Genomic DNA, 26,913 nt, shown 5'->3' with positions numbered 1-26,913 from the left:
TTGATGAGAGGAGTGGGAAAGGGGGAGGGCTCCGTGTGCCCCATTTGGGGATTGAGGTTGGGAATCCAATGGGATCCACTGGTTCCATTAGGAATACGATAGAATCTACCGGTTCCCATTGGGAACTTGATGGGATCCAGTAAGTTCTTTTAGAAACCCAATGGGGTCCACGAGTCCCATTAGGAACCCAATGGGACCCACCAGTCCCACGGGGATCCCAATGGGGTCTACCAGTCCCTTTAGGAACCTAATGGGGTCCGCCAGTCCCACGGGGATCCCAATGGGGTCTACCAGTGCCATTAGGAACCCAATGGGCTTCACCAGTCCCACAAGGATCCCAATGGGGCCGACCAGTCCTTTCAGGAACCCGATGGGACCCACCCGTCCCACAGGGATCCCAATGTGGTTCACCAGTACCATTAGGAACCCAATGGGCTCCACCAGTCCCACGGGGATCCCAATGGGGTCCACCAGTCCCTTTACGAATCCAATGGGGTCCACCAGTCCCATTAGGAACCCAATGGGACCCATCAGTCCCTTTAGGAACCCAATGGGGTCCACCAGTCCCACAGGGATCCCAATGGGGTCCACCAGTCCCTTTACGAATTCAATGGGGTCCACCAGTCCCATTGGGAATCTGGTGGGCTCCACCAGTCCCTTTAGGAACCCAACGGGCTCCACCAGTCCCACGGGGATCCCAATGGGGTCCACCAGTCCCACAGGGATCCCGATGCACTCCACCAGTCCCATTAGGAACCCAATGGGACCCACCAGTCTCATGGGGATCCCAATGGGGTCCACCAGTCCCATTGGGAATCTGGTGGGCTCCACCAGTCCCTTTAGGAACCCAATGGGCTCCACCAGTGCCACGGGGATCCCAATGGGGTCCACCAGTCCCATGGGGATCCCAATGGGGTCCACCAGTCCCATTGGGAATCCGGTGGGCTCCACCAGTCCCTTTAGGAACCCAATGGGCTCCGCCAGTCCCACAAGGATCCCAATGGGGCCGACCAGTCCTTTCAGGAACCCGATGGGACCCACCCGTCCCACAGGGATCCCAATGTGGTTCACCAGTACCATTAGGAACCCAATGGGCTCCACCAGTCCCTTTAGGAACCCAATGGGGTCCACCAGTCCCACGGGGATCCCGATGCACTCCACCAGTCCCATTAGGAACCCAATGGGACCCACCAGTCCCATGGGGATCCCAATGGGATCCACCAGTCCCACGGGGATCCCAATGGGCTCCACCAGTCCCTTTAGGAACCCAACGGGCTCCACCAGTCCCATTAGGAACCCAATGGGCTGCACCAGAACCCGATGGGCTCCTCCAGGCATTGGCTGACAGATCCTTGCCACCATCCCAACGCCACCCATCGTCCCCCAGGACCCCGCCGTGCCGGGAGCCCTCCAGTTCCGCCAGTTCCGCATCCAGAAGAAAGGCAGCACCTTCGTGCTGGAGGGCTGGGAGCGCCAATTCGCCACGGTGCGGGCGCTGCTGGACGCCCTGCAGGGCTGCACGCTGCGTTCCGGCGACGACAGCTTCACGGTGAAACGGTGCTGTTTGCCAAAACCGGGAGGTACGGCCCAATTCCCATTTCCTTCCGCCGCGGTGAGGGGCGCAGCGCTGGCTGTCGGCGAAACCCGGTGAACGTCGGTGGGTTCTTTGCTCCCGGCAGAGATCTCGGATCTGTTGATCACCACGCAGAAGGTGAAGGACAACGGGAAACGGATCCTCAACCTGACCCAGCTCAGCTTCCACCAGATCCGCAAGGATGAGATCACGCAGGTTGGGGGGCTCAGCCCCGAATCCGTGTGCTGTGGGGTGAAGGGGGGAGGGCTGGAGCAACCCCAGATCCGGAGGGGATCTCTGGAGATCCACGAGTCCAACCTGTGCAAAAAAAACCCGACTGTTGGCCAGCTGATGGTCAACCATTGGCCACGGGGACGCCAGTGGCCACTTTGGCCAGTGAGGGCATTCTGTCATTTTGTGGTCAGGCATTGGGTAATTGTTGGCCATCTTGGCCAACAGGGGAACATCGTTGGCTCGTGGTCAGCTGTTGGTCAGTGGTTGGCCACCAGGATGTCAGTGGCCATGGTGGCAAACAAGGGAACATCGTTGGCTCATGGTCAGCTGTTGGTCAGTGGTTGGCCACCAGGATGTCAGTGGCCATGGTGGCAAACAAGGGAACATCGTTGGCTCATGGTCAGCTGTTGGTCAGTGGTTGGCCACCAGGATGTCAGTGGCCATCTTGGCCAACAAGGGAACATCGTTGGCTCGTGGTCAGCTGTTGGTCAGTGTTTGGTGACTGGGATGTGGGTGGCCATTGTGGCAAACGAGGGCGTGCCATTGGCTTGTTGGCCAACATGGCCAATTGTTGGCCACAGGGACGCCAGTAGCCATCTTGGCCAGTGAGGGAATTCTGTCATTTTGTGGTCAGCCATTGCCAATTGTTGGCCACCAGGATGTCAGTGGCCATCTTGGCCAACAAGGGAACATTGTTGGCTCGTGGTCAGCTGTTGGTCAGTGGTTGGCCACCAGGATGTCAGTGGCCATCTTGGCCAACAAGGGAACATTGTTGGCTCGTGGTCACCTGTTGGTCAGTGTTTGGTCCCTGGGACGTCAGTGGCCATTGTGGCAAATGAAGGCATGCCTTTGGCTCGTGGTCAACTGTTGGTCAGTGGTTGGTCACTGGGACGTCAGTGGCCATTGTGGCAAATGAAGGCATATCATTGGCTCGTGGTCAGTGGTTGGCCACCAGGATGTCAGTGGCCATCTTGGCCAACAAGGGAACATTGTTGGCTCGTGGTCAGCTGTTGGTCAGTGGTTGGCCACCAGGATGTCAGTGGCCATCTTGGCCAACAAGGGAACATCGTTGGCTCGTGGTCAGCTGTTGGTCAGTGGTTGGTCACTGGGATGTCAGTGGCCATTGTGGCAAATGAAGGCATGCCTTTGGCTCGTGGTCAACTGTTGGTCAGTGGTTGGTCACTGGGACGTCAGTGGCCATTGTGGCAAATGAAGGCATATCATTGGCTCGTGGTCAGTGGTTGGCCACCAGGATGTCAGTGGCCATCTTGGCCAACAAGGGAACATTGTTGGCTCGTGGTCAGCTGTTGGTCAGTGGTTGGTCCCTGGGACGTCAGTGGCCATTGTGGCAAATGAAGGCGTATCATTGGCTCGTGGTCAGTGGTTGGCCACCAGGATGTCAGTGGCCATTGTGTCCAACGAGGGCGTTCCATTGGCTCACGGTCAACTGTTGGCCAACAAGATGCTAATGACTATCTTGGCCAACGAGGGCATGCCATTGGCTTGTAGCCAACCAACGGTCAACCGGGCTGCTGGTAGCCACCTTATGAACCAAAGAAGGCACGCGAGCGGCTCACGGTCAACCAATGACCACCGGGATGCCAACGACCAATCGTGACCAATAACAGCACGCCGTCGGCTTGTGATCAACCACTAGCCAACCCTTGGCCACCATTTGCCCTTTCTCCTCCTAACTTCAGCGAGCCCACCTTGGCCAGGGCACCCGCACCAACATCTACGACGGCATCCTGACCGTCCGCGGCGCCGCCGGTGCCACCGAGACCCAATATTTCCCCACCGAACAGAACAACAACGACAGCGACGGGCGCCAGATTCGCGTGGTGCTCAAAGTTTTGGACCCCACCCACCGCGACGTCGCCCTGGTGAGACCCCCCCCCAATTTTTTTGGTGTTTTGCTTATTTGATTTTCAAGATTCCACATCGAAACGTCGCGGACTGGAAGTGTTAATGCTGTAATTCTATGCACCTGTCCCTATAAATTATGGAAGTCATGGGATCTGACCCTTCTGGGGGGGTGGGGGGGGGTCTCTTACTGCCTGGCAGTGGGTGCTGGAGGTGCTTTCCCAGCCATTCCTTTCCCAGCCATTCCTTTCCCAGCCATTCCTTTCCCAGCCATTCCTTTCCCAGCCATTCCTTTCCCATTCCAAGCTTTTTTTCAGGTTAGACTCGGTCTCAGGAACTCTCTCTCATTATCTTATTTGATTTATTACTCTCAATTCCGATTCGATCGTATTAGATCGTATTATTTTGCATTCCCGTATCATAGGTAGTAAAATAAGTTTACCTCCATAGATTCTTGCTGCTGTTTTTGTTCCTTTTCCCCCTTCCTTCCCATTTTCTGGGCCCAAATGGGGGGTGGGGAGGGCAGGGGGTTGCTGCTGTTTTTTTGTTCCTTTTCCCCATTCCTTCCCATTTTGTGGGCCCAGGTTGGGGGGGGTGGGGAGGGCAGGGGGTTGCTGCTGTTTTTTTCCCTTTTCCCCTTTCCTTCCCATTCTGTGGGCCCAAATGGGGGGTGGGGAGGGCAGGGGGTTGCTGCTGTTTTTTTCCCTTTTCCCCCTTCCTTCCCATTCTGTGGGCCCAGCTGGGGGAGGGCAGGGGGTTGCCACTGTTTTTCTTCCTTTTCCTAAACTTTGAGCGCTGCTTAATCCAGGCAGTGCCTTTTTTTCCCCTCCCCCCCCCCCCCCCACTTATTAGTTTCAATTCATTAACCCTTTTTTTGAGCAATCACGGAATTAACTAGATGAATTTACGCCCGTGACACCAACGCACCGCCCGCCGGCACGGCGGTGAGATAACGGTGGGGGGTTTTGGCACGTTCATTTCTGCAGGCATTTTTCGAGACAGCCAGCTTGATGAGCCAAGTGTCGCACGTCCACCTGGCCTTCGTGCACGGCGTCTGCGTGCGGGGATCCGAGAGTGAGTGATTCCGTGGTTTTTTGGCCCAAAAAAGTGAACGGGGCGCCCAGCCGCAGCGGGGAGCAATGGGGGGCTGAAGGATGTTTCTGGTTGTGCTGTGATTTGGTTGTTTGGTGATCTGTAAGGATCCTTCCTACACAACCCTGCTGTGGTTTCATGGTTCTGTCGTCTTGAAGGACTTTTCCAACCCGAACCCAACCCGTTTTAGGACCTTTAAGGACCCTTCCAACCCGTTTTATGACGTTTAAGGACCTTTCCAACCCAATCGTTCCACAGTTCTGTAGCTTTAAAGGATCCTTCCAACCCAATCGGTGGTTCTGTGACCTTTCAGGACCCTTCCAACCCATCCCATGGTTCTGTGGTCTCTTCCAACCTACTCTGTGGTTCTGTGACCTTTAAGGACCCTTCCAACCCAATCGTTCCACAGTTCTTAGTCTTAAAGGACCCTTCCAACCCACTCTGTGGTTCTGTGACCTTTAAGGACCCTTCCAACCCGATCATTCCACAGTTCTGTAGCTTTAAAGGATCCTTCCAACCCAATCTGTGGTTCTGTGACCTTTCAGGACCCTTCCAACCCATCCCATGGTTCTGTGGTCTCTTCCAACCCACTCTGTGGTTCTGTGACCTTTAAGGACCCTTCCAACCCAATCGTTCCACAGTTCTTAGTCTTAAAGGACCCTTCCAACCCACTCTGTGCTTCTGTGACCTTTAAGGACCCTTCCAACCCAATCATTCCACAGTTCTTAGTCTTAAAGGACCCCTCCAACCCACTCTGTGGTTCTGTGACCTGTCAGGACCCTTCCAACCCATCCCATGGTTCTGTGGTCTTCAAGATCCCTTTCAACCTAAATGTTCTGTGGTTCTGTGACCTTTAAGGACCCTTCCAACTCAAACCCAGCTCATTCTGCCATCTTGTGACCTTCAAGGACTTTCCCAACCCAAATCTCTCTCTCATTCTGTGGTTCCATGATCTTGAAGAACTCTTCCAACCCATTCCGTGGTTCTGTGATCATCAAGATCCCTTTCAATGTAACTCATTTTGTTATCTTTAAGGACCTTTCCAAACCAACCATTCCATAGTTCTGCGGTCTTTAATGACCTTTCCAACCCACTCTGTGTTTTTATGACCTTTAAAGACCCTTCCCCACCCCAAAACCAACCCATTCAATGACCTTGAAGGCCTCTTCCAACTCAAACCCAATCAAATCTATCGTTCTACGACCTTCAAGGACCTTTCCAGCCCCTCCCCCTCATTTCCATTTTGCAGATATCATGGTGGAGGAATTTGTGGAGCACGGCCCCCTGGACGTCCTGCTGCGGAAGGAGAAGGGCAAAGTCCCCGTGGGGTGGAAAATCACAGTGGCCAAGCAGCTGGCCAGCGCCCTGAGCTACCTGGTGAGCACCAGGGGGGCAAGTGGGGGGGTCCCCGTGGTTGCCCAGGGATGCAGAGACACCATTTTGGGGGGGTTGGACCAATGGTTGGCCAGCTGTTGCCTGGTGGTTTACCAGTGCTTGAGCAGTGATTAACTAATGGTTGGCTAAGTGTTGGCCAGTGGTTGACCAGTGGTTGACTACTGGTTGACTGATGGTTGTTTGATTATGGACCAGTGGTTGACCAACCGTTGGCCAGTGGTTTACCAGTGGTTGACTACTGGTTGACCAGAGGTTGTCTGATTATTGACCAGTGGTTGACCAACTGTTGGCCAGTGGTTTACCAGTGGTTGACTAGTGGTTGTCCAACGGTTGGTCAGCAGTTAGCAAATGGTTGACTATTGGTTGACCAATGGTTGTCTGATTATGGACCAGTGGTTGACCAACCGTTGGCCAGTGGTTTACCAGTGGTTGACTAATGGTTGACCAACAATTGGTCAGAAGTTAACAAATGGTTGACTACTGGTTGACCGATGGTTATCTGATTATTGACCAGTGGTTGACCAACCGTTGGCCAGTGATTTACCAGTGGTTGACTACTGGTTGACCAGTGGTTGTCTGATTATGGACCAGTGGTTGACCAACTGTTGACCAGTGGTTTACCAGTGGTTGACTAGTGGTTGACCAGAGGTTGTCTGATTATGGACCAGTGGTTGACCAACCGTTGACCAGTGATTTACCAGTGGTTGACTACTGGTTGGCCAATGGTTGTCTGATTATGGACCAGTGGTTGACCAACTGTTGGCCAGTGGTTTACCAGTGGTTGACTAATGGTTGACCAGTGGTTGGTCAGGAGTTAGCAAATGGTTGACAACTTGTTGACCAATGGTTGTCTGATTACTGACCAGTGGTTGACCAACTGTTGACCAGTGGTTTACCAGTGGTTGACTACTGGTTGACCAGAGGTTGTCTGATTATTGACCAGTGGTTGACCAACCGTTGGCCAGTGGTTTACCAGTGGTTGACTACTGGTTGACCAGAGGTTGTCTGATTATTGACCAGTGGTTGACCAACTGTTGGCCAGTGGTTTACCAGTGGTTGACTAATGGTTGACCAATGGTTGGTCAGCAGTTAACAAATGGTTGACCATCTGGTTGACCGATGGTTGTTTGATTATGGACCAGTGGTTGACCAACCGTTGACCAGTGATTTACCAGTGGTTGACTACTGGTTGGCCAATGGTTGTCTGATTATGGACCAGTGGTTGACCAACTGTTGGCCAGTGGTTTACCAGTGGTTGACTAATGGTTGACCAACGGTTGTTCAGCAGTTAGGTAGTGGTTAACCAGTGGTTGTCTGATTATTGACCAGTCGTCACCCATTATTTCACCTCCGGTTGATTCATGGTTTACTAATTATTGACCAATGGTTGATCAACGGTTGGTCAGCAGTTAACAAATGGTTGACTACTGGTTGACCAATGGTTGTCTGATTATGGGCCAGTGGTTGACCAACAATTGGTCAGCAGTTAACAAATAGTTGACAACTGGTTGGCCAATGGTTGTCTGATTATGGACCAGTGGTTGACCAACTGTTGGCCAGTGGTTTACCAGTGGTTGACTAATGGTTGACCAACGGTTGGTCAGCAGTTAGGTAATGGTTGACCAGTGGTTGTCTGATTATTGACCAGTCGTCACCCATTATTTCACCTCCGTTTGATTCACGGTTTACTAATTATTGACCAATGGTTGACCAACGGTTGGCCAGCAGTTGCCCATGAGCCAGCAGTGTGCCCCGGTGGCCAAAACCAACCGGGCCAGGGGGACGGAGAGGTGACCCCAACCCCACACAGCACCTCTCCCTGCTCCCCCAGGAGGACAAGAGCCTGGTGCACGGCAACGTGTGTGCCAAGAACGTCCTGCTGGCACGGAGGGGGTTGGGTGACGGCACGCTGCCCTTCGTCAAGCTCAGCGACCCCGGGGTCAGCTTCACCGCGCTGACCCGGGAAGGTGAGGTGTCCCTGTTGTCCTCCCTGCGTCACGGGAGTTGGGAAGGAGTTGGGGTTATGGTTATGGTTATGGTTATGGTTATGGTTATGGTTATGGTTAGGATAGTGTTAGCATTGGGGTTAGGGTTCCGTTTAACTTTAGGATGTGGTTGGGACTGGGTTGGGATAGGGTTAGCATAGAGTTGGTGATGGGATCGGGTTTGGGTTGGAATCAGGACCTACTGGGACCCCCTCCGACTTACTGGGAGCCCCCACTGGGACCCCCTCCTGTTGGGAGCCCCCTCCTTCCTGAGACCTTCTCCTACTGGGACAGCCCCTCCTACTGGGTCCCACCCCTACTGGGAGCCCCCACTGGGACCCCTCCTGTTGGGAGCCCCCACTGGGACCCCTTCCTGTGGGGACAGCCCCTCCTTCCTGAGACTTCTCCTACTGGGACAGCCCCTCCTACTGGGAGCCCCCACTGGGACCCCCTCCTGTTGGGAGCCCCCACTGGGACCCCCTCCTGTGGGGACAGCCCCTCCTTCCTGAGACTTCTCCTACTGGGACAGCCCCTCCTACTGGGACCCCCTCCTACTGGGAGTCCCCACTGGGACCCCTCCTATTGGGAGCCCCCACTGGGACCCCTCCTACTGGGAGCCCCCACTGGGACCCCTCCTATTGGGAGCCCCCTCCTTCCTGAGACTTCTCCTACTGGGACAGCCCCTCCTACTGGGACCCCCTCCTACTGGGAGCCCCCACTGGGACCCCCTCCTACTGGGAGCCCCCACTGGGACCCCTCCTGTTGGGAGCCCCCTCCTTCCTGAGACTTCTCCTACTGGGACAGCCCCTCCTACTGGGACCCCCTCCTACTGGGAGCCCCCACTGGGACCCCCTCCTACTGGGAGCCCCCACTGGGACCCCTCCTGTTGGGAGCCCCCTCCTTCCTGAGACCTTCTCCTACTGGGACAACCCTCCTACTGGGGCCCCCTCCTACTGGGAGCCCCCACTGGGACCCCCCTCCTACTGGGAGCCCCCACTGGGACCCCTCCTATTGGGAGCCCCCTCCTTCCTGAGACCTTCTCCTACTGGGACAGCCCCTCCTACTGGGTCCCACCCCTACTGGGAGCCCCCACTGGGACCCCCTGCTATTGGGAGCCCCCTCCTTCCTGAGACCTTCTCCTACTGGGACAACCCTCCTACTGGGGCCCCCTCCTACTGGGAGCCCCCACTGGGACCCCCTGCTATTGGGAGCCCCTCCTACTGGGACCCACCCCTACTGGGAGCCCCCTAACTACTGCTACGCTCTCTTACCGGGACCCCTTCCTACTGGGACCCCCCTCCCTGCATCCACCACACCGTGCCCCCTTCCCTCCCACCCCCTCACCCTCCCAGAACGGGTGGATCGGATCCCATGGATCGCCCCGGAGTGCATCCAGGACGTGGGGAACCTCCACCCAGCGGCCGACAAGTGGAGCTTCGGCACCACGCTGCTGGAGATCTGCTTCGACGCCGACGTCCCCCTGAAGGAGCGCACCCCGGCCGAGGTCACCCCCCATCTCCATTCTCCCTACACGTTTTCCCGTGGTGAGGAGACCCCAAAACTCCTATTTTATTCTATTTTTTTCAATATATTTTTTTTTTTTCTAGAAAGAACGTTTCTATGAGAAAAAGCACCGCCTGCCCGAGCCGTCCTGCCAGGACCTGGCTGCGCTCATCCAGCAGTGCCTGAGCTACGCGCCCGCCGAGCGGCCGTCCTTCCGTACCGTCCTACGGGACCTGACCCAGCTGCAGCCCCACAGTGAGGCCCTGCCCCACACTCCTCGTAGAACCTTCTCCCATTGAGTTGGTGGTGGTCCATCACCGTTCCCATCGCTGCTTCTTAATTCGGGGACCTGGGGTGTGAAACTGGAGCAAAAATGGTGTCCGTACGGCGTCGGTGGGGGGCACAGAGTGCTCAGAACCCACCTTCCCCATAACCTCTGTCCCTTCCAGACCTCGTGGACGTCTCCTCCGTCAACCCCGACCTCCCCGTGTCCGACCCCACCGTCTTCCAGAAGCGTTACCTGAAAAAGATCCGCGAGTTGGGGGAGGTGGGTCCGTCGTGGTGGTCCTCAGTGTGGGTCTGGGTGAAAGGGTGGGCTGAGGGGGTCCTCGTGGGGTGGAGCAGGACCTCATGGGGTGGAACAGGACTTTGTGGGGTGGAGAAGGAGCTCATGGGGTGAAGAAGGACTTCTTGGGGTGGAGAAGGACCTCGTGGGGTGGAGAAGGACCTCGTGGGGTGGAACAGGACTTTGTGGGGTGGAGAAGGACCTCATGGGGTGGAACAGGACCTCGTGGGGTGGAGAAGGATCTTATGGGGTGGAGAAGGACCTCGTGGGGTGGAACAGGACCTCGTGGGGTGGAGAAGGAGCTCATGGGGTGGAGAAGGAGCTCATGGGGTGGAGAAGGACCTCGTGGGGTGGAACAGGACCTCGTGGGGTGGAGAAGGAGCTCATGGGGTGGAGAAGGAGCTCATGGGGTGGAGAAGGACCTCGTGGGGTGGAACAGGACCTCGTGGGGTGGAGAAGGACCTCGTGGGGTGGAGAAGGAGCTCATGGGGTGAAGAAGGACCTCGTGGGGTGGAGAAGGACCTCGTGGGGTGGAGAAGGACCTCGTGGGGTGGAGAAGGACTTTGTGGGGTGGAGAAGGATCTTATGGGGTGGAGAAGGACCTCATGGGGTGGAACAGGACCTCGTGGGGTGGAACAGGACCTCATGGGGTGGAGAAGGACCTCGTGGGGTGGAACAGGACTTTGTGGGGTGGAGAAGGACCTCATGGGGTGGAACAGGACCTCGTGGGGTGGAGAAGGATCTTATGGGGTGGAGAAGGACCTCGTGGGGTGGAACAGGACCTCGTGGGGTGGAGAAGGACCTCGTGGGGTGGAACAGGACCTCGTGGGGTGGAACAGGACCTCGTGGGGTGGAGCAGGACCTCGTGAGGTGGAGAAGGATCTTATGGGGTGGAGAAGGAGCTCATGGGGTGAAGAAGGACTTCTTGGGGTGGAGCAGGACCTCGTGGGGTGGAGAAGGACCTCATGGGGTGGAACAGGACCTCGTGGGGTTCTGTAAGGCCAAGTGTAGGGTGTTGCTCCTGGGGGGAGCCACACACAGCAGTGTGGGTTGGGGCTGACCTGCTCTGGAGAAGGACCAGAGGAGGTCCTGGTGGCCAACCGTTGACCGTGGGTTGACCAACGGTTGACCATCAGTTGACCAAGGGTGGTTTGACCCGTGGTTGACCAACAGTCGGCCGAGGGTTGACCGTTGTTTACAAAGAGTTGACTGACAGTTGACTGTTAGCCATCGGTTGACCCACACTTGACCATTAGTTGGTCATTGGTTGACCATCAGTTGGCCATCAGTTGACCATCACTTGGCCATTGGTTGGCCATCAGTTGGCCATCGCTTGACCATTCTTGACCATTGTTTGGCCATCAGTTGACCACCACTTGGCCATCGGTTGGCCATCACATGGCCATCAATTGACCATTCTTGACCACTACTTGGCCATCAGTTGACCATCACTTGGCCATCAGTTGGCCATCGGTTAACCATTGGTTGGCCATCGGTTGGCCATCGCTTGACCATTCTTGACCGCTATTTGTCCATCAGTTAACCATCAGATGACGATCGGTTGACAATCAGTTGGCCATCACTTGGCCATCAGTTGACCACCACTTGGCCATTGGTTGACCATCAGTTGGCCGCCACTTGGCCATCGGTTGACCATCACTTGGCCATCGGTTAACCATCGGTTGACCATCAGTTGGCCATCACTTGGCCATCAGTTGACCATCAGTTGGCCATCAGTTGGCCATTGGTTGACCATAGCTTGACGATTCTTGACCATCACTTGGCCATCAGTTGGCCATCACTTGGCCATCGGTTAACCATTGGTTGGCCATCAGTTGGCCATCGCTTGACCATTCTTGACCACTACTTGTCCATCAGTTAACCATCAGTTGACCATCGGTTGACCATCGGTTGGCCATCAGCTGGCCATCAGCTGACCGTTGGTTGCCCCAATCCCAAGCTCACTGCTGACCCCCCTTGCTGACCCCCCAACGCCGCGTGCGTCCCCGCAGGGTCACTTTGGCAAGGTGGGCCTCTACTGCTACGACCCCACCAACGACGGGACGGGTGAGATGGTGGCTGTGAAGTCCCTGAAGGCCGGCTGCAGCCCGCAGCTGGTGGCCAGCTGGAAGAAGGAGATCGCCATCTTGAAGACCCTCTACCATGAGAACATCGTCAAATACAAGGGCTGCTGCAGCGAGCAGGGTATGATGGGAACGCCGTGGGGCCGCCCCCCACAACGGCTTCGGGGGGCTGAGAAGGGAATTTGGGGGAGGGGGGTTCTATGGTTGAGTTTTGGGATGTGTCTCAAGAATGGGGTTGGGGTTGGGTTTGGGTCAGTTCTTGTGGTTGGGGTCGTGGTTGGAGGTGTTTGGGGTTTGGGATCCCTGTCGTGTCCTGGTTGGGGTATTGGATGCTTCTTGGGGTTGGGATTGGGGTGGGTTTGGGTCACATCTCGTGGTTGGGGTTGTGGTTGGAGGTGTTTGGGGTTTGGGATCCCTGTCATGTCCTGGTTGGGGTTTTGGATGCTTCTTGGGGTTGGGATTGGGGTTGGGTTTGGGTCACATCTCGTGGTTGGGGTTGAGGTTGGACCTGTTGTTTGGGATCTCTGTTGTGTCCTGGTTGGGTTTGGGTCACATCTCGTGGTTGGGGTCGTGGTTGGAGGTGTTTGGGGTTTGGGATCCCTGTCGTGTCCCGGTTGGGTTTGGGTCACATCTCGTGGTTGGGGTTGTGGTTGGAGGTGTTTGGGGTTTGGGATCTCTGTCGTGTCCTGGTTGGGGTTCTGGATGCTTCTTGGGGTTGGGATTGGGGTTGGGTTTGGGTCACATCTCGTGGTTGGGGTCGTGGTTGGAGGTGTTGTTCGGGGTTTGGGATCTCTGTCGTGTTTGGAGGTCCTGGTTGGGGTTTTGGATGCTGCTTGTGTTTGGGATTGGGGTTATGTTTGGGTCACATCTTGTGGTTGGGGTCGTGGTTGGAGGTGTTTGGGGTTTGGGATCTCTGTCGTGTCCCGGTTGGGTTTGGGTCACATCTCGTGGTTGGGGTTGAGGTTGGAGGTGTTTGGGGTTTGGGATCCCTGTCGTGTCCTGGTTGGGGTTTTGGATGCTGCTTGGGGTTGGGGTTGGGGTTGGGTTTGGGTCACATCTCGTGGTTGGGGTCGTGGTTGGAGGTGTTTGGGGTTTGGGATCTCTGTCATGTCCCGGTTGGGTTTGGGTCACTTCTCGTGGTTGGGGTCGTGGTTGGAGGTGTTTGGGGTTTGGGATCTCTGTCGTGTCCCGGTTGGGGTTATGGATGCTTCTTGGGGTTGGGATTGGGGTTGGGGTTTTGGGTCACTTCTCGTGGTTGGGGTTGAGGTTGGGGTCACCATTGGGGTCTGGAGCAGCTCTTGTGGTTGGGGTTGGGCTCACGGTTGGGATTGGGGTCATCTCTCCTGATTCGGGGCCTGGCTGCGGGTCGGGATCCCTCAGTTGGACGCTCCAAAATTTCGGGATTTCCCCTTCCTGGTTGTGGGGTTTGGGTCACCTCTTTACGTTCGGGGGTCACGTTTTGGGGTATGGGACCCTAATTTTGGGGTTTCTGCCCCCGTTCAGGGGAGCAGGTGGTGCAGCTCATCATGGAGTACGTCCCGCTGGGCAGCCTGCGCGACTTCCTGCCCCGGCACCGCGTGGGGCTGCCGCGCATCCTCCTCTTCGCACAGCAGATCTGTGAGGTGGGGGTCGGCTCTTCCCACCCCAAAAATGGTCCCATCCCTATAAACCCCCTTACGCCCCATTTGTGGCCCTATAAACCCCTACGTGCCCCATTTGTGGCCCTATAAACCCCCCTTATGCCCCATCTGTATCCCCATAAACGCCCTTATGCCCCATTTCTGTCCCTATAAAGTTCTCTGTGCCCCATTTGTGTCCCTATAAACCCCTTTATGCCCCATTTGTGTCCCTATAAACGCCCTTATGCCCCATTTCTGTCCCTATAAAGTTCTCTGTGCCCCATTTGTGTCCCTATAAACCCCTTTATGCCCCATTTGTGGCCCTATAAACCCCTCCGTGCCCCATTTCTGTCCCTTTAAACCCCTTTATGCCCCATTTCTGTCCCTATAAACCCCTCTGTGCGCCGTTTGTGTCCCTATGAACCCCTTTATGCCCCATTTGTGTCCCTATAAAGTTCTCTGTGCCCCATTTGTATCCATTTAAACCCCCTTATCCCCCATTTCTGTCCCTATAAACCCCTCTGTGCCCCGTTTGTGTCCCTATAAACCCCTTAATGCCCCATTTGTGTCCCTATAAAGTTCTCTGTGCCCCATTTGTGTCCCTATAAACCCCCCTTATGCCCCATCTGTATCCCCATAAACCCCCTTATGCCCCATTTCTGTCCCTTTAAACCCCCTTATGCCCCATTTGTGTCCCTACAAACCCCTCTGTGCCCCATTTCTGTCCCTTTAAACCCCTTTATGCCTCCTTTGTGTCCCTATAAACCCCTTTATGCCCCATCTGTGCCCCTACAAGCCCCTCCGTGCCCCATTTGTGTCCCTATGAACCCCTCTCTTCGCCCAGCAGATCTGTGAGGTGGGGGTCGGCTCTTCCCACCCCAAAAATGGTCCCATCCCTATAAACCCCCTTACGCCCCATTTGTGGCCCTATAAACACCTCTGTGCCCTATTTGTGTCCCTATAAACCCCTTTATGCCCCATTTGTGTCCCTTTAAACCCCCTTATGCCCCATATCTGTCCCTATAAACCCTCTTATCCCCCATTTGTGTCCCTGCAAACCCCTCAGTGCCCCATTTCTGTCCCTTTAAACCCCCTTTATGCCCCATTTCTGTCCCTATAAACCTCTTTATGCCCCATTGGTGCCCTTTAAACCCCCTCACCCCCCATTGATGCCCCTACAAACCCCTCAGCGCCCCATTTCTGTCCCTTTAAACCCCCTTATGCCCCATTTCTGTCCCTACAAACCCCTTTATGCCCCATCTGTGTCCCTACAAACCCCTTTATGCCCCATTTCTGTCCCTACAAACCCCTTTATGCCCCATCTGTGTCCCTACAAACCCCTTTATGCCCCATTTGTGTCCCTACAAACCCCTTTATGCCCCATTTGTGTCCCTATAAATCCCTTTATGCCTCATTTGTGTCCCTATAAAACCCCTTACGCCCCATTTGTGGCCCTATAAACCCCTCCGTGCCCCATTTGTGTCCCTATGAACCCCTCTCTTCGCCCAGCAGATCTGTGAGGTGGGGGTCGGCTCTTCCCACCCCAAAAATGGTCCCATCCCTATAAACCCCCTTACGCCCCATTTGTGGCCCTATAAACCCCTTTATGCCCCATTTTTGTCCCTATAAACCCCTTTATGCCATGTTTGTGTCCCTACCATTCCCTCAGTGCCCCATTTGTGTCCCTATAAACCCCCTTATGCCCCTTTTCTGTCCCTATAAAGTTCTCTGTGCCCCATTTGTGGCCCTATAAACACCTCTGTGCCCCATTTGTGTCCCTTTAAACCCCCTTATCCCCCATTTCTGTCCCTATAAACCCCTCTGTGCACCGTTTGTGTCCCTATAAACCCCTTTATACCCCATTTATGTCCCTTTAAACCCCCTTATGCCCCATTTCTGTCCCTATAAACCCGTTTATGCCCAATTTGTGTCCCTATAAACCCCCTTATGCCCCATTGGTGCCCCTACAAACCCCTCAGTGCCCCATTTCTGTCCCTTTAAACCCCCTTATGCCCCATTTCTGTCCCTTTAAACCCCCTTTATGCCCCATTGGTGCCCTTTAACCCCCCTCACCCCCCATTGGTGCCCCTACAAACCCCTCAGTGCCCCATTTGTGTCCCTATAAACCCCTCAGTGCCCCATTTCTGTCCCTTTAAACCCCTTTATCCCCCATTGGTGCCCTTTAAACCCCTCAGTGCCCCATTTGTGTCCCTTTAAAACCCTTTATATGGGATTTGTGTCCCTACAAATCCCTCAGTGCCCCATTTCTGTCCCTTTAAACCCCCTGACCCCCCATTGGTGCCCCTACAAACCCCTCAGTGCCCCATTTATGTCCCTTTAAACCCCCTTATGCCCCATTTCTGTCCCTTTAAACCCCCTTTATGCCCCATTGGTGCCCTTTAACCCCCCTCATCCCCCATTGATGCCCCTACAAACCCCGTTATGCCCCATTTCTGTCCCTATAAACCCCCTTATGCCCCATTGGTGCCCTTTAAACCCCCTCACCCCCCATTGGTGCCCCTACAAACCCCTCAGTGCCCCATTTCTGTCCCTTTAAACCCCCTTATGCCCCATTTCTGTCCCTATAAACCCATCTGTGCCCCATTTCTGTCCCTTTAAACCCCCTTATGCCCCATTTCTGTCCCTTTAAAACCCTTTATATGGGATTTGTGTCCCTATAAACCCCTCTGTGCCCCATTTCTGTCCCTTTAAACCCCTTTATGCCCAATTTGTGTCCCTTTAAACCCCCTTATGCCCCATATCTGTCCCTATAAACCCCCTTATCCCCCATTTGTGTCCCAACAAATCCCTCAGTGCCCCATTTCTGTCCCTTTAAACCCCCTGACCCCCCATTGGTGCCCCTACAAACCCCTCAGTGCCCCATTTCTGTCCCTTTAAACCCCCTTTATGCCCCATTGTTGCCCTTTAACCCCCCTCACCCCCCATTGGTGCCCCTCAGCGCCCCTTCTTTCCCCCTCCCAACGCCCCCCATTCCCCCTCCCCCCCCCAGGGCATGTCCTACCTGCACTCCCTGCACTACATCCACCGGGACCTGGCGGCGCGCAATGTGCTGCTGGAGAGCGAGCGCCGCGTCAAGATCGGCGACTTCGGCCTGGCCAAGGCGCTGCCCCGCGGCTGCGATTATTACCGCGTGCGCGACGACGGCGACAGCCCCGTCTTCTGGTGCGCCGGCGCCACCTGGACACCTTGGGTCCCCCCCTTGGGTCCCCCTTTGGGTCAATCTTTGGGTCCCCATTGGGTCCCCCCCTTGGGTCCCCGTTGGGTCCCTGTTGGGTCAACCTTTGGGTCCCCATTGGGTCCCCGTTGAGTCAACCTTTGGGTCCCCATTGGGTCCCCCATTGGGCCTCCATTGGGTCAACCTTTGGGTCAACCATTGGGTCCCCCGTTGGGTCCCCCCTTGGGTCTCCGTTGGGTCCCCCATTGGGTCCCCCATTGGGTCCCCCCCCTGGGTCCCCCCCTTGGGTCCCCCTTTGGGTCCCCGTTGGGTCCCTGTTGGGTCAATCTTTGGGTCCCCCATTGGGTCCCCCCTTTGGGTCCCCGTTGGGTCCCTGTTGGGTCAACCTTTGGGTCCCCGTTGGGTCAACCTTTGGGTCCCCATTGGGTCAACCATTGGGTCCCTATTGGGTCCCCATTGGGTCCCCTTTGGGTCAACCGTTGGGTCAACCTTTGGGTCCCCCCATTGGGTCCCCCCCCTGGGTCCCCCCCTTTGGGTCCCCTTCTTGGGTCCCCCTTCAGGTCCCTGTTGGGTCAACCTTTGGGTCCCCCATTGGGTCTCCATTGGGTCCCCCCTTGGGTCCCCATTGGGTCAACCTTTAGGTCCCCCCCTTGGGTCCCCATTGGGTCCCCCATTGGGTCCCCGTTGGCTCAACCTTTGGGTCAACCTTTGGGTCCCCTTGGGGTCCCCCTTGGGTTCCCCTTGGGTCTCCGTTGGGTCAACCTTTGGGTCCCCCCCTTTGGGTCCCTGTTGGGTCCCCCCCTTGGGTCCCCCCATTGGGTCCCCCCCCTTGGGTCCCCCTTCAGGTCCCTGTTGGGTCAACCTTTGGGTCCCCCATTGGGTCCCCATTGGGTCCCCCATTGGGCCTCCATTGGGTCAACCTTTGGGTCAACCTTTGGGTCCCCTTTGGGTCCCCCATTGGGTCCCGTTGGGTCCCCTTTGGGTCCCCGTTGGGTCAACCTTTGGGTCCCCCCATTGGGTCCCCCCCTTTGGGTCCCCCTTTGGGTCCCCCTTCGGGTCCCTGTTGGGTCAACCTTTGGGTCCCCCATTGGGTCCCCCCCCTGGGTCCCCCCCTTTGGGTCCCCCTTTGGGTCCCCGTTGGGTCCCTGTTGGGTCAACCTTTGGGTCCCCCATTGGGTCCCCGTTGAGTCAACCTTTGGGTCCCCCGTTGGGTCAACCATTGGGTCAACCGTTGGGTCCCCTTTGGGTCCCCCCATTGGGTCAACCTTTGGGTCCCCTTTGGGTCCCCCCATTGGGTCAACTTTTGGGTCCCCCGTTGGGTCCCCATTGGGTCAACCTTTGGGTCCCCTTTGGGTCCCCCCTTGGGTCCCCGTTGAGTCAACCTTTGGGTCCCCATTGGGTCCCCCCTTGGGTCTCCGTTGGGTCAACCTTTGGGTCCCCATTGGGTCCCCCCTTGGGTCTCCGTTGGGTCAACCTTTGGGTCCCCATTGGATCCCCGTTGGGTCAATCTTTGGGTCAACCTTTGGGTCCCCCCCTTGGGTCCCCATTGGGTCAACCTTTGGGTCCCCCATTGGGTCTCCATTGGGTCCCCCGTTGGGTCCCCATTGGGTCAACCTTTGGGTCCCCCTTTGGGTCCCCATTGGGTCCCCCATTGGGTCCCCGTTGGCTCAACCTTTGGGTCAACCGTTGGGTCCCCTTTGGGTCCCCCGTTGGGTCAACCTTTGGGTCCCTGTTGGGTCAACCTTTGGGTCCCCCCCTTGGGTCCCCCTTTGGGTCTTCCATTGGGTCCCCATTGGCTCAACCTTTGGGTCAACCTTTGGGTCCCCCCCTTGGGTCCCCTTTCGGTCCCCGTTGGGTCAACCTATGGGTCCCCATTGGGTCCCCCCTTGGGTCTCCGTTGGGTCAACCTTTGGATCCCCCCATTGGGTCCCCCCCCTGGGTCCCCCCCTTTGGGTCCCCCCCTTGGGTCCCCCTTCAGGTCCCTGTTGGGTCAACCTTTGGGTCCCCCGTTGGGTCCCCATTGGGTCAACCTTTAGGTCCCCATTGGGTCCCCCCTTTGGGTCCCCCCCTTCGGGTCCCTGTTGGGTCAACCTTTGGGTCCCCCATTGGGTCCCCGTTGGGTCAACCTTTGGGTCCCCCCATTGGGTCCCTCCCCTGGGTCCCCCCCTTTGGGTCTCCATTGGGTCCCCCCTTGGGTCCCCATTGGGTCAACCTTTGGGTCCCCCTTTGGGTCCCCATTGGGTCCCCCATTGGGTCCCCGTTGGCTCAACCTTTGGGTCAACCGTTGGGTCCCCATTGGGTCCCGTTGGGTCAACCTTTGGGTCCCTGTTGGGTCAACCTTTGGGTTCCCCTTTGGGTCCCCGTTGGGTCCCCATTGGGTCAACCTTTGGGTCCCCGTTGGGTCCCCCCTTTGGGTCCCCTTTGGGTCTCCGTTGGGTCAACCTTTGGGTCCCCCCATTGGGTCCCCCCCTTTGGGTCCCCCTTTGGGTCCCCGTTGGGTCAACCTTTGGGTCCCCCCTTGGGTCCCCCTTTGGGTCCCTGTTGGGTCAACCTTTGGGTCCCCCCTTGGGTCCCCCTTTGGGTTCCCCTTTGGGTCCCCGTTGGGTCCCCCCTTTGGGTCCCCCATTGGGTCCCTGTTGGCTCAACCGTTGGGTCAACCTTTGGATCCTCATTGGGTGCCCCGTTGGGTCCCCATTGGGTCAACCTTTGGGTCCCCCTTTGGGTCCCCATTGGGTCAACCATTGGGTCAACCTTCGGGTCACCTTTGGGTCCCCGTTGGGTGCCCCTTCGGGTCCCTGTTGGGTCACCCTTTGGGTCCCCCATTGGGTCTCCATTGGGTCAACCTTTGGGTCCCCTTTGGGTCCCCCCTTTGGGTCACCATTGGGTCCCCCTTTGGGTCCCCCTTTGGGTCCCCGTTGGGTCAACCTTTGGGTCCCCATTGGGTCCCCATTGGGTCCCCCCTTGGGTCCCCCTTTGGACCCCCAGTTGTACCCATAGAGTTCCCATAGAGTTCCCATAGAGTTCCCATAGTGTCCCCATTGGGTCCCCATTGGGTCGCTGTCACCCCATGTCCCCATTGGGTCCCCATTGGGTCCCTGTCATCCCATGTCCCCATTGGGTCAACCTTTGGGTCCCCATTGGGTCCCCACTGGGTCCCTGTCACCCCATGTCCCCATTGGGTCCCCAATGTCCCGTGAGCGTGCCCCATGAGCGTGCTCCATTAGTGTGTCCCTTAAACGTGCCCCGTGAGCGTGCTCTGTGAGCGTGCCCCATAAACGTGCCCCATAAACGTGCCCCACACGCGTGCCCCATAAGCGTGCCCTATAAATGTGCCCCATGAGCGTGCCCCACACGTGTGCCCCATCTGTCTGCCCCACACATGTGCCCCCTAAGTGTGCCCCCTAAGCGTGCCCCCTAAGCGTGCCCCCTAAGCGTGCCCCCTAAGCGTGCCCCATAAACGTGCCCCATAAGCGTGCCCTATAAACGTGCCCCATGAGCGTGCCCCACACGTGTGCCCCATCTGTCTGCCCCACATGTGTGCCCCCTAAGTGTGCCCCACACGCGTGCCCCCTAAGTGTGCCCCACATGTGTGCCCCCTAAGCGTGCCCCCTAAGCGTGCCCCATAAGCGTGCCCCATAAGCGTGCCCCACACGTGTGCCCCATCTGTCTGCCCCACACGTGTGCCCCCTAAGTGTGCCCCCTAAGTGTGCCCCATAAACGTGCCCCCTAAGCGTGCCCCCTAAGCGTGCCCCCTAAGCGTGCCCCCTAAGCGTGCCCCATGAGTGTGCCCCGTGAGTGTGCCCCATGAGTGTGCCCCATAAGTCTGTCCCACGTGAGTGCCCCCTAAGTGTGCCCCCTAAGCATGCCCCACACACGTGCCCCATAAGCGTGCCCCACACACGTGCCCCCTAAGCGTGCCCCATAAACGTGCCCCATAAACGTGCCCCACACGCGTGCCCCATAAGCGTGCCCCACACACGTGCCCCCTAAGCGTGCCCCATAAACGTGCCCCATAAACGTGCCCCACACGTGTGCCCCATAAGCGTGCCCCACACACGTGCCCCACACGTGTGCCCCATAAGCGTGCCCCATAAACGTGCCCCCTAAGCATGCCCCACACACGTGCCCCATAAGCGTGCCCCACACACGTGCCCCCTAAGCGTGCCCCATAAACGTGCCCCATAAACGTGCCCCCTAAGCGTGCCCCATAGGTGTGCCCCCTAAGCGTGCCCCCTAAGCGTGCCCCCTAAGCGTGCCCCCTAAGCGTGCCCCCCGCTCGTGCGGCCAGGTTCGCCATGGAGTGCCTGAAGGAGTGCAAGTTCTCCTTCGCGTCGGACGTTTGGTCCTTCGGGGTGACGCTGTACGAACTGCTGACCCACTGCCACCCCGCGCTCAGCCCCCCAGCGGTGGGTCCGGGACCTGGGGGGGGGGGGGTCCCCAAATTAAGGGGGGGGGTCGGCGCTGACCCCCATGTGTCCCCCCCCCCCCCGTGTCCCCCCCCCCCCAAAAAAAAGCAGAAGTTCCTGGAGATGATCGGAGCCACGCAGGGGCAGATGACGGTGCTGCGGCTCATGGAGCTCCTGGAGGCCGGGCGGAGGCTGCCGTGTCCCAGCGGGTGTCCCTGCGAGGTGAGCGCAGCCCCTGCCCCATAAGTGGGACCTCCTGACCCATAAGTGGGACCTCCTGACCCATAAGTGGGACCCCTGCCCCATAAGTGGGACCTCCTGACCCATAAGTGGGACCCCTGCCCCATAAGTGCCACCCCTGCCCCATAAATGCCACCCCTGCCCCGTAAGTGTGTCCCCATGGATGTCCCTGCGAGGTGAGGGCAGCCCCTGCCCCATAAGTGGGACCTCCTGACCCATAAGTGGGACCTCCTGCCCCATAAGTGCCACCCCTGCCCCACAAGTGGGACTTCCTGCCCCATAAGTGCTACCCCTGCCCCATCAATGCCACCCCTGCCCCATAAGTGTGTCCACAAAGCTATCCCTGCGAGGTGAGCGCAGCCCCTGCCCCATAAGTGGGACCTCCTGACCCATAAGTGGGACCTTCTGCCCCATCAATGCCACCCCCTGCCCCGTAAGTGGGACCTCCTGCCCCATAAGTGGGACCTCCTGCCCCATCAATGCCACCCCCTGCCCCGTAAGTGTGTCCCCATGGATGTCCCTGCGAGGTGAGCGCAGCCCCTGCCCCATAAGTGGGACCTCCTGCCCCATCAATGCCACCCCCTGCCCCATAAGTGGGACCCCCTGCCCCATCAGTGCCACCCCTGCCCCATAAGTGGGACCTCCTGCCCCATCAATGCCACCCCTGCCCCGTAAGTGGGATCCCCTGCCCTGTAAGTGTCACCCACTGCCCCACAATTGGGACCTCCTGCCCCATAAGTGGGACCTTCTGCCCCATAAGTGGGACCTCCTGCCCCATCAATGCCACCCCCTGCCCCGTAAGTGGGATCCCCTGCCCTGTAAGTGTCACCCACTGCCCCACAATTGGGACCTCCTGACCCATAAGTGGGACCTCCTGCCCCATAAGTGCCACCCCTGCCCCATAAGTGCCACCCCTGCCCCGTAAGTGTGTCCCCATGGATGTCCCTGCAAGGTGAGGGCAGCCCCTGCCCCATAAGTGGGACCTCCTGACCCATAAGTGGGACCTCCTGCCCCATCAATGCCACCCCCTGCCCCGTAAGTGTGTCCCCAAAGCTGTCCCTGAGAGGTGTGGGGCACCCCCTGCCCCATAAGTGGGACCCCCTGCCCCATAAGTGTGTCCCCAAGGATGTCCCTGCGAGGTGAGGGCAGCCCCTGCCCCATAAGTAGGACCCCCTGCCCCATAAGTGCCACTTCCTGCCCCATAAGTGTCCCCATGGATGTCCCTGCGAGGTGTGGGGCACCCCCTGCCCCATAAGTGCCACCCCCTGCCCCATAAGTGACCCATGGTTGTCCCTGTGGGTGAGGTTCACCCCATGCCATTTCTGCTCACTATTTTTCCCCTTTCTCCCCTTTTTCCCATCTATTTCTGCCCTTTCCCACCCAATTTTCCTCCGTTCTGCCCCATTTCCCCCCCATTTCCCCCCATTTCCCCCCCATTTCCCCCCACTTCTGCCTCACTTCCCCGGAATTCTGCCCCATTTCTCCCCTTTTTCCTCCCTACTTCCGCCCCATTTCCCCCCATTCCTCCCCATTTCCCCCCATTCCCACCCCGTTTCCTTCTATTCTACCCCACTTCCACCCCATTTCTCCCCATTTCCACCCCATTTCCCCCAATTCTGCCCCCACTTCCCACCCCGTTTCCCCCATTCTGCCCCACTTCCACCCCATTTCTCCCCATTTCCGCCCCATTCCACCCCATTTCCCCCCATTCCCACCCCATTTCCCCCATTCTGCCCCACTTCCCCCTCATTCTGCCCCCACTTCCACCCCATTTCCCCCCACTTCCACCCCATTTCTCCCCATTTTCCCCCACTTCCCCCCCACTTCCCCCCCGTTTCCCCCCATTCTGCCCCACTTCCACCCCATTTCCCCCCATTCTGCCCCCCACTTCCCCCCCGTTTACCTCCATTTTGCCTCACTTCCACCCCTTTTCTCCCCACTTCCACCCCATTTCTCCCCATGTCCCCCCACCTCCCCCCCGTTTCCCCCCATTCTGCCCCACTTCCACCCCATTTCTCCCCATTTCCCCCCACTTCCCCCCCACTTCCACCCCATTTCCCCCCATTCTGCCCCACTTCCCCCCCATTTACCTCCATTTCCCCCATTTCTCCCCACTTCCACTCCATCTCTCCCCATTTCCCCCCACTTCCCCCCCACTTCCCCTCCATTTACCTCCATTCTGCCCCACTTCCACACCGTTTCCCCCCATTCTGCCCCACTTCCACCCCATTTCCCCCCATTCTGCCCCCACTTCCCCCCCGTTTACCTCCATTCTGCCCCTCTTCCACCCCATTTCTCCCCTCTTCCACCCCATTTCTTCCCACTTCCCCTCCATTTCCCCCCATTCTGCCCCCACTTCCCCCCCGTTTACCTCCATTCTGCCCCACTTCCACCCCATTTCTTCCCATTTCCACACCATTCTGCCCCTCTTCCCCCCATTCCCATCTTGTTTCCTCCCATTCTGCCCCACTTCCCCCCCATTCTGCCCCACTTCCACCCCATTTCCCCCCATTCCCACCCTGTTTCCTCCTATTCTGCCCCACTTCCCCCCCGTTTACCTCCATTCTGCCCCACTTCCACCCCATTTCTCCCCACTTCCACCCCATTTCCCCCCATTCTGCCCCACTTCCCCCCCATTTACCTCCATTTCCCCCATTTCTCCCCTCTTCCACCCCATTTCTGCCCTCTTCCACCCCATTTCTCCCCTCTTCCACCCCATTTCTCCCCACTTCCACCCCATTTCTCCCCATTTCCCCCCACTTCCCCCCCACTTCCACCCCATTTCCCCCCATTCTGCCCCCACTTCCCCCCCATTTACCTCCATTTCTCCCCACTTCCACCCCATTTCCCCCCACTTCCACCCCATTTCTCCCCTCTTCCACCCCATTTCTCCCCATTTCCCCCCATTTCCCCCCACTTCCCCCCCGTTTCCCCCCTTTCTGCCCCCAATTCCCCCCCATTTACCTCCATTCTGCCCCACTTCCACCCCATTTCCCCCATTTCCCCCCACTTCCCCCCCGTTTTCCCCCATTCTGCCCCATTTCCGCCCCATTTCCCCCCACTTTCCCCCCCACTTCCACCCCGTTTACCCCCATTCTGCCCCACTTCCACCCCATTTACCTCCATTTCCCCCATTTCTCCCCACTTCCACCCCATTTCTCCCCATTTCCCCCCACTTCCCCCCCACTTCCTCCCCGTTTCCCCCCATTCTGCCCCCCACTTCCCCCCCGTTTCCCCCCATTCTGCCCCTCTTCCACCCCATTTCCCCCCATTCTGCCCCCACTTCCCCCCCATTTACCTCCATTCTGCCCCACTTCCACCCCATTTCTCCCCTCTTCCACCCCATTTCTCCCCATTTCCCCCCACTTCCCCCCCACTTCCCCCCCGTTTCCCCCCTTTATGCCCCCAATTCCCCCCCATTTACCTCCATTCTGCCCCACTTCCACCCCATTTCCCCCCACTTCCCCCCCGTTTTCCCCCATTCTGCCCCATTTCCACCCCATTTCCCCCCACTTTCCCCCCCACTTCCACCCCGTTTACCCCCATTCTGCCCCACTTCCACCCCATTTCTCCCCATTTCCCCCCACTTCCCCCCCTCTTCCACCCCATTTCCCCCCACTTCCCCCCCACTTCCACCCCATTTCCCCCCATTCTGCCCCACTTCCCCCCCATTTACCTCCATTTCCCCCATTTCTCCCCTCTTCCACCCCATTTCTCCCCACTTCCACCCCATTTCCCCCCACTTCCCCCCCACTTCCTCCCCGTTTCCCCCCATTCTGCCCCTCTTCCACCCCATTTCCCCCCATTCTGCCCCACTTCCCCCCCATTTACCTCCATTTCCCTCATTTCTCCCCACTTCCACCCCATTTCTCCCCTCTTCCACCCCATTTCTCCTCATTTCCCCCCACTTCCCCCCCACTTTCTCCCCATTTCCCCCCACTTCCCCCCCACTTCCACCCCATTTCCCCCCATTCTGCCCCACTTCCACCCCATTTCTCCCCACTTCCACCCCATTTCCCCCCATTCTGCCCCACTTCCCCCCCATTTACCTCCATTTCCCCCATTTCTCCCCACTTCCACCCCATTTCCCCCCTTTTCCCCCCTTTTCCCCCCGTTTCCCCCCCACTTCCCCCCCCCGGCAGCTGTACCGGGTCCTGCAGACGTGCTGGGACGCAGCCCCCCCTTTCCGCCCCACCTTCGCCCACCTGGTGCCGCTGCTCCGCTCCTTCTGCCTCAAATACGGCTCCGCTCCGCCCTCCGTCTTCAGCGTCCTCTGAGGACCCCCCCCCTCCGAAGCCCCCCCCCCAAATTCGCCCCCCCACCCCCCCGCCCCCTTCTTTTGGGGCTGTTTGGTACTTTTTAATTCATTTCTTTTTTCTATTATTTTTAATTTGGGTGTGGGGGGGGTCATATCCCTATGCCCCCCCCCTCCATCACATCCTTCTGCCCCCCCCCCCCATCACATCCCTTTGCCCCCCCCCCCCCAAATTCGCCCCCCCCCCCCCCCCCCCTCCTCCTTCTTTTGGGGCTGTTTGGTACTTTTTAATTCATTTCTTTTTTCTATTAATATTAATTTGGGTGGGGGGGGGGTCACATCCTTCTGCCCCCCCCATCACATCCCAGTGCCCCCCCCACCCCCCGCACATCCTTGTGCCCCCCCCCATCACATCCCTCTGCCCCCCCCACGCCCCCCCACATCCTTCTACCCCCCCCATCACATCCCTATGCCCCCCCCACGCCCCCCCACATCCTTATGCCCCCCCATCACATCCCAATGCCCCCCCCCCACTCCCCCCACCCCCCCCACATCCTTCTGCCCCCCCACCACATCCTTATGCCCCCCCCATCACATCCCTCTGCCCCCCCCCACCCCCCCACATCCCTCTGCCCCCCCCATCACATCCCTATGCCCCCCCCACCCCCCCTCATCACATCTCTTTGCCCCCCCCCACCCCCCCATCACATCCCAATGCCCCCCCACCCCCCCACATCCCTATGCCCCCCCCACACCCTTATGCCCCCCCCCCACATCCTTCTGCCCCCCCATCACATCCCTCTGCCCCCCCCAATCACATCCCTATTCGCCCCCCCTTCCCCCCACATCCTTCTGCCCCCCCCACCCCCCCATCACATCCCTCTGCTCCCCCCATCACATCCC

General features: G+C 58.0%; 2 protein-coding genes across 3 annotated transcripts in view; both read left to right on the top strand.

Annotated features, from left to right (window-relative positions):
• Positions 1-26,050, top strand: part of TYK2 (tyrosine kinase 2) — a 45,619-nt gene extending 19,569 nt beyond the window's left edge. For both annotated transcript variants that reach the window (XM_090128822.1, XM_090128823.1), the window contains 15 exons: positions 1,388-1,580; positions 1,680-1,789; positions 3,508-3,690; positions 4,657-4,744; positions 6,012-6,139; positions 7,989-8,124; positions 9,495-9,646; positions 9,750-9,900; positions 10,095-10,192; positions 12,223-12,415; positions 13,798-13,916; positions 16,924-17,096; positions 21,398-21,515; positions 21,627-21,737; positions 25,898-26,050. In XM_090128822.1, coding sequence (XP_089984948.1) covers positions 1,388-1,580; positions 1,680-1,789; positions 3,508-3,690; positions 4,657-4,744; positions 6,012-6,139; positions 7,989-8,124; positions 9,495-9,646; positions 9,750-9,900; positions 10,095-10,192; positions 12,223-12,415; positions 13,798-13,916; positions 16,924-17,096; positions 21,398-21,515; positions 21,627-21,737; positions 25,898-26,032 — 2,088 coding nt within the window. In that variant the 3' untranslated portion in view covers positions 26,033-26,050. The remainder of the gene's footprint in view (positions 1-1,387; positions 1,581-1,679; positions 1,790-3,507; positions 3,691-4,656; positions 4,745-6,011; positions 6,140-7,988; positions 8,125-9,494; positions 9,647-9,749; positions 9,901-10,094; positions 10,193-12,222; positions 12,416-13,797; positions 13,917-16,923; positions 17,097-21,397; positions 21,516-21,626; positions 21,738-25,897) is intronic.
• LOC149913868 (uncharacterized) lies at positions 255-1,382 on the top strand (the record flags this gene model as incomplete). Its single annotated transcript, XM_090128587.1, has 1 exon — positions 255-1,382. A coding segment is annotated over one exon (1,128 nt), but the record flags the coding sequence as incomplete, so codon positions are not given.
• Positions 26,051-26,913: the final 863 nt, after the last annotated feature.

Source organism: Phasianus colchicus, chromosome 34 (genome assembly GCF_987193195.1).
Source record: "Phasianus colchicus chromosome 34, bPhaCol1.hap1.1, whole genome shotgun sequence".
In the NCBI taxonomy this organism is placed as follows: Eukaryota; Metazoa; Chordata; class Aves; order Galliformes; family Phasianidae; genus Phasianus; species Phasianus colchicus.
Note: the sequence above shows the minus strand (reverse complement) of the source record. Positions and strands in the feature narration are given on the sequence as shown.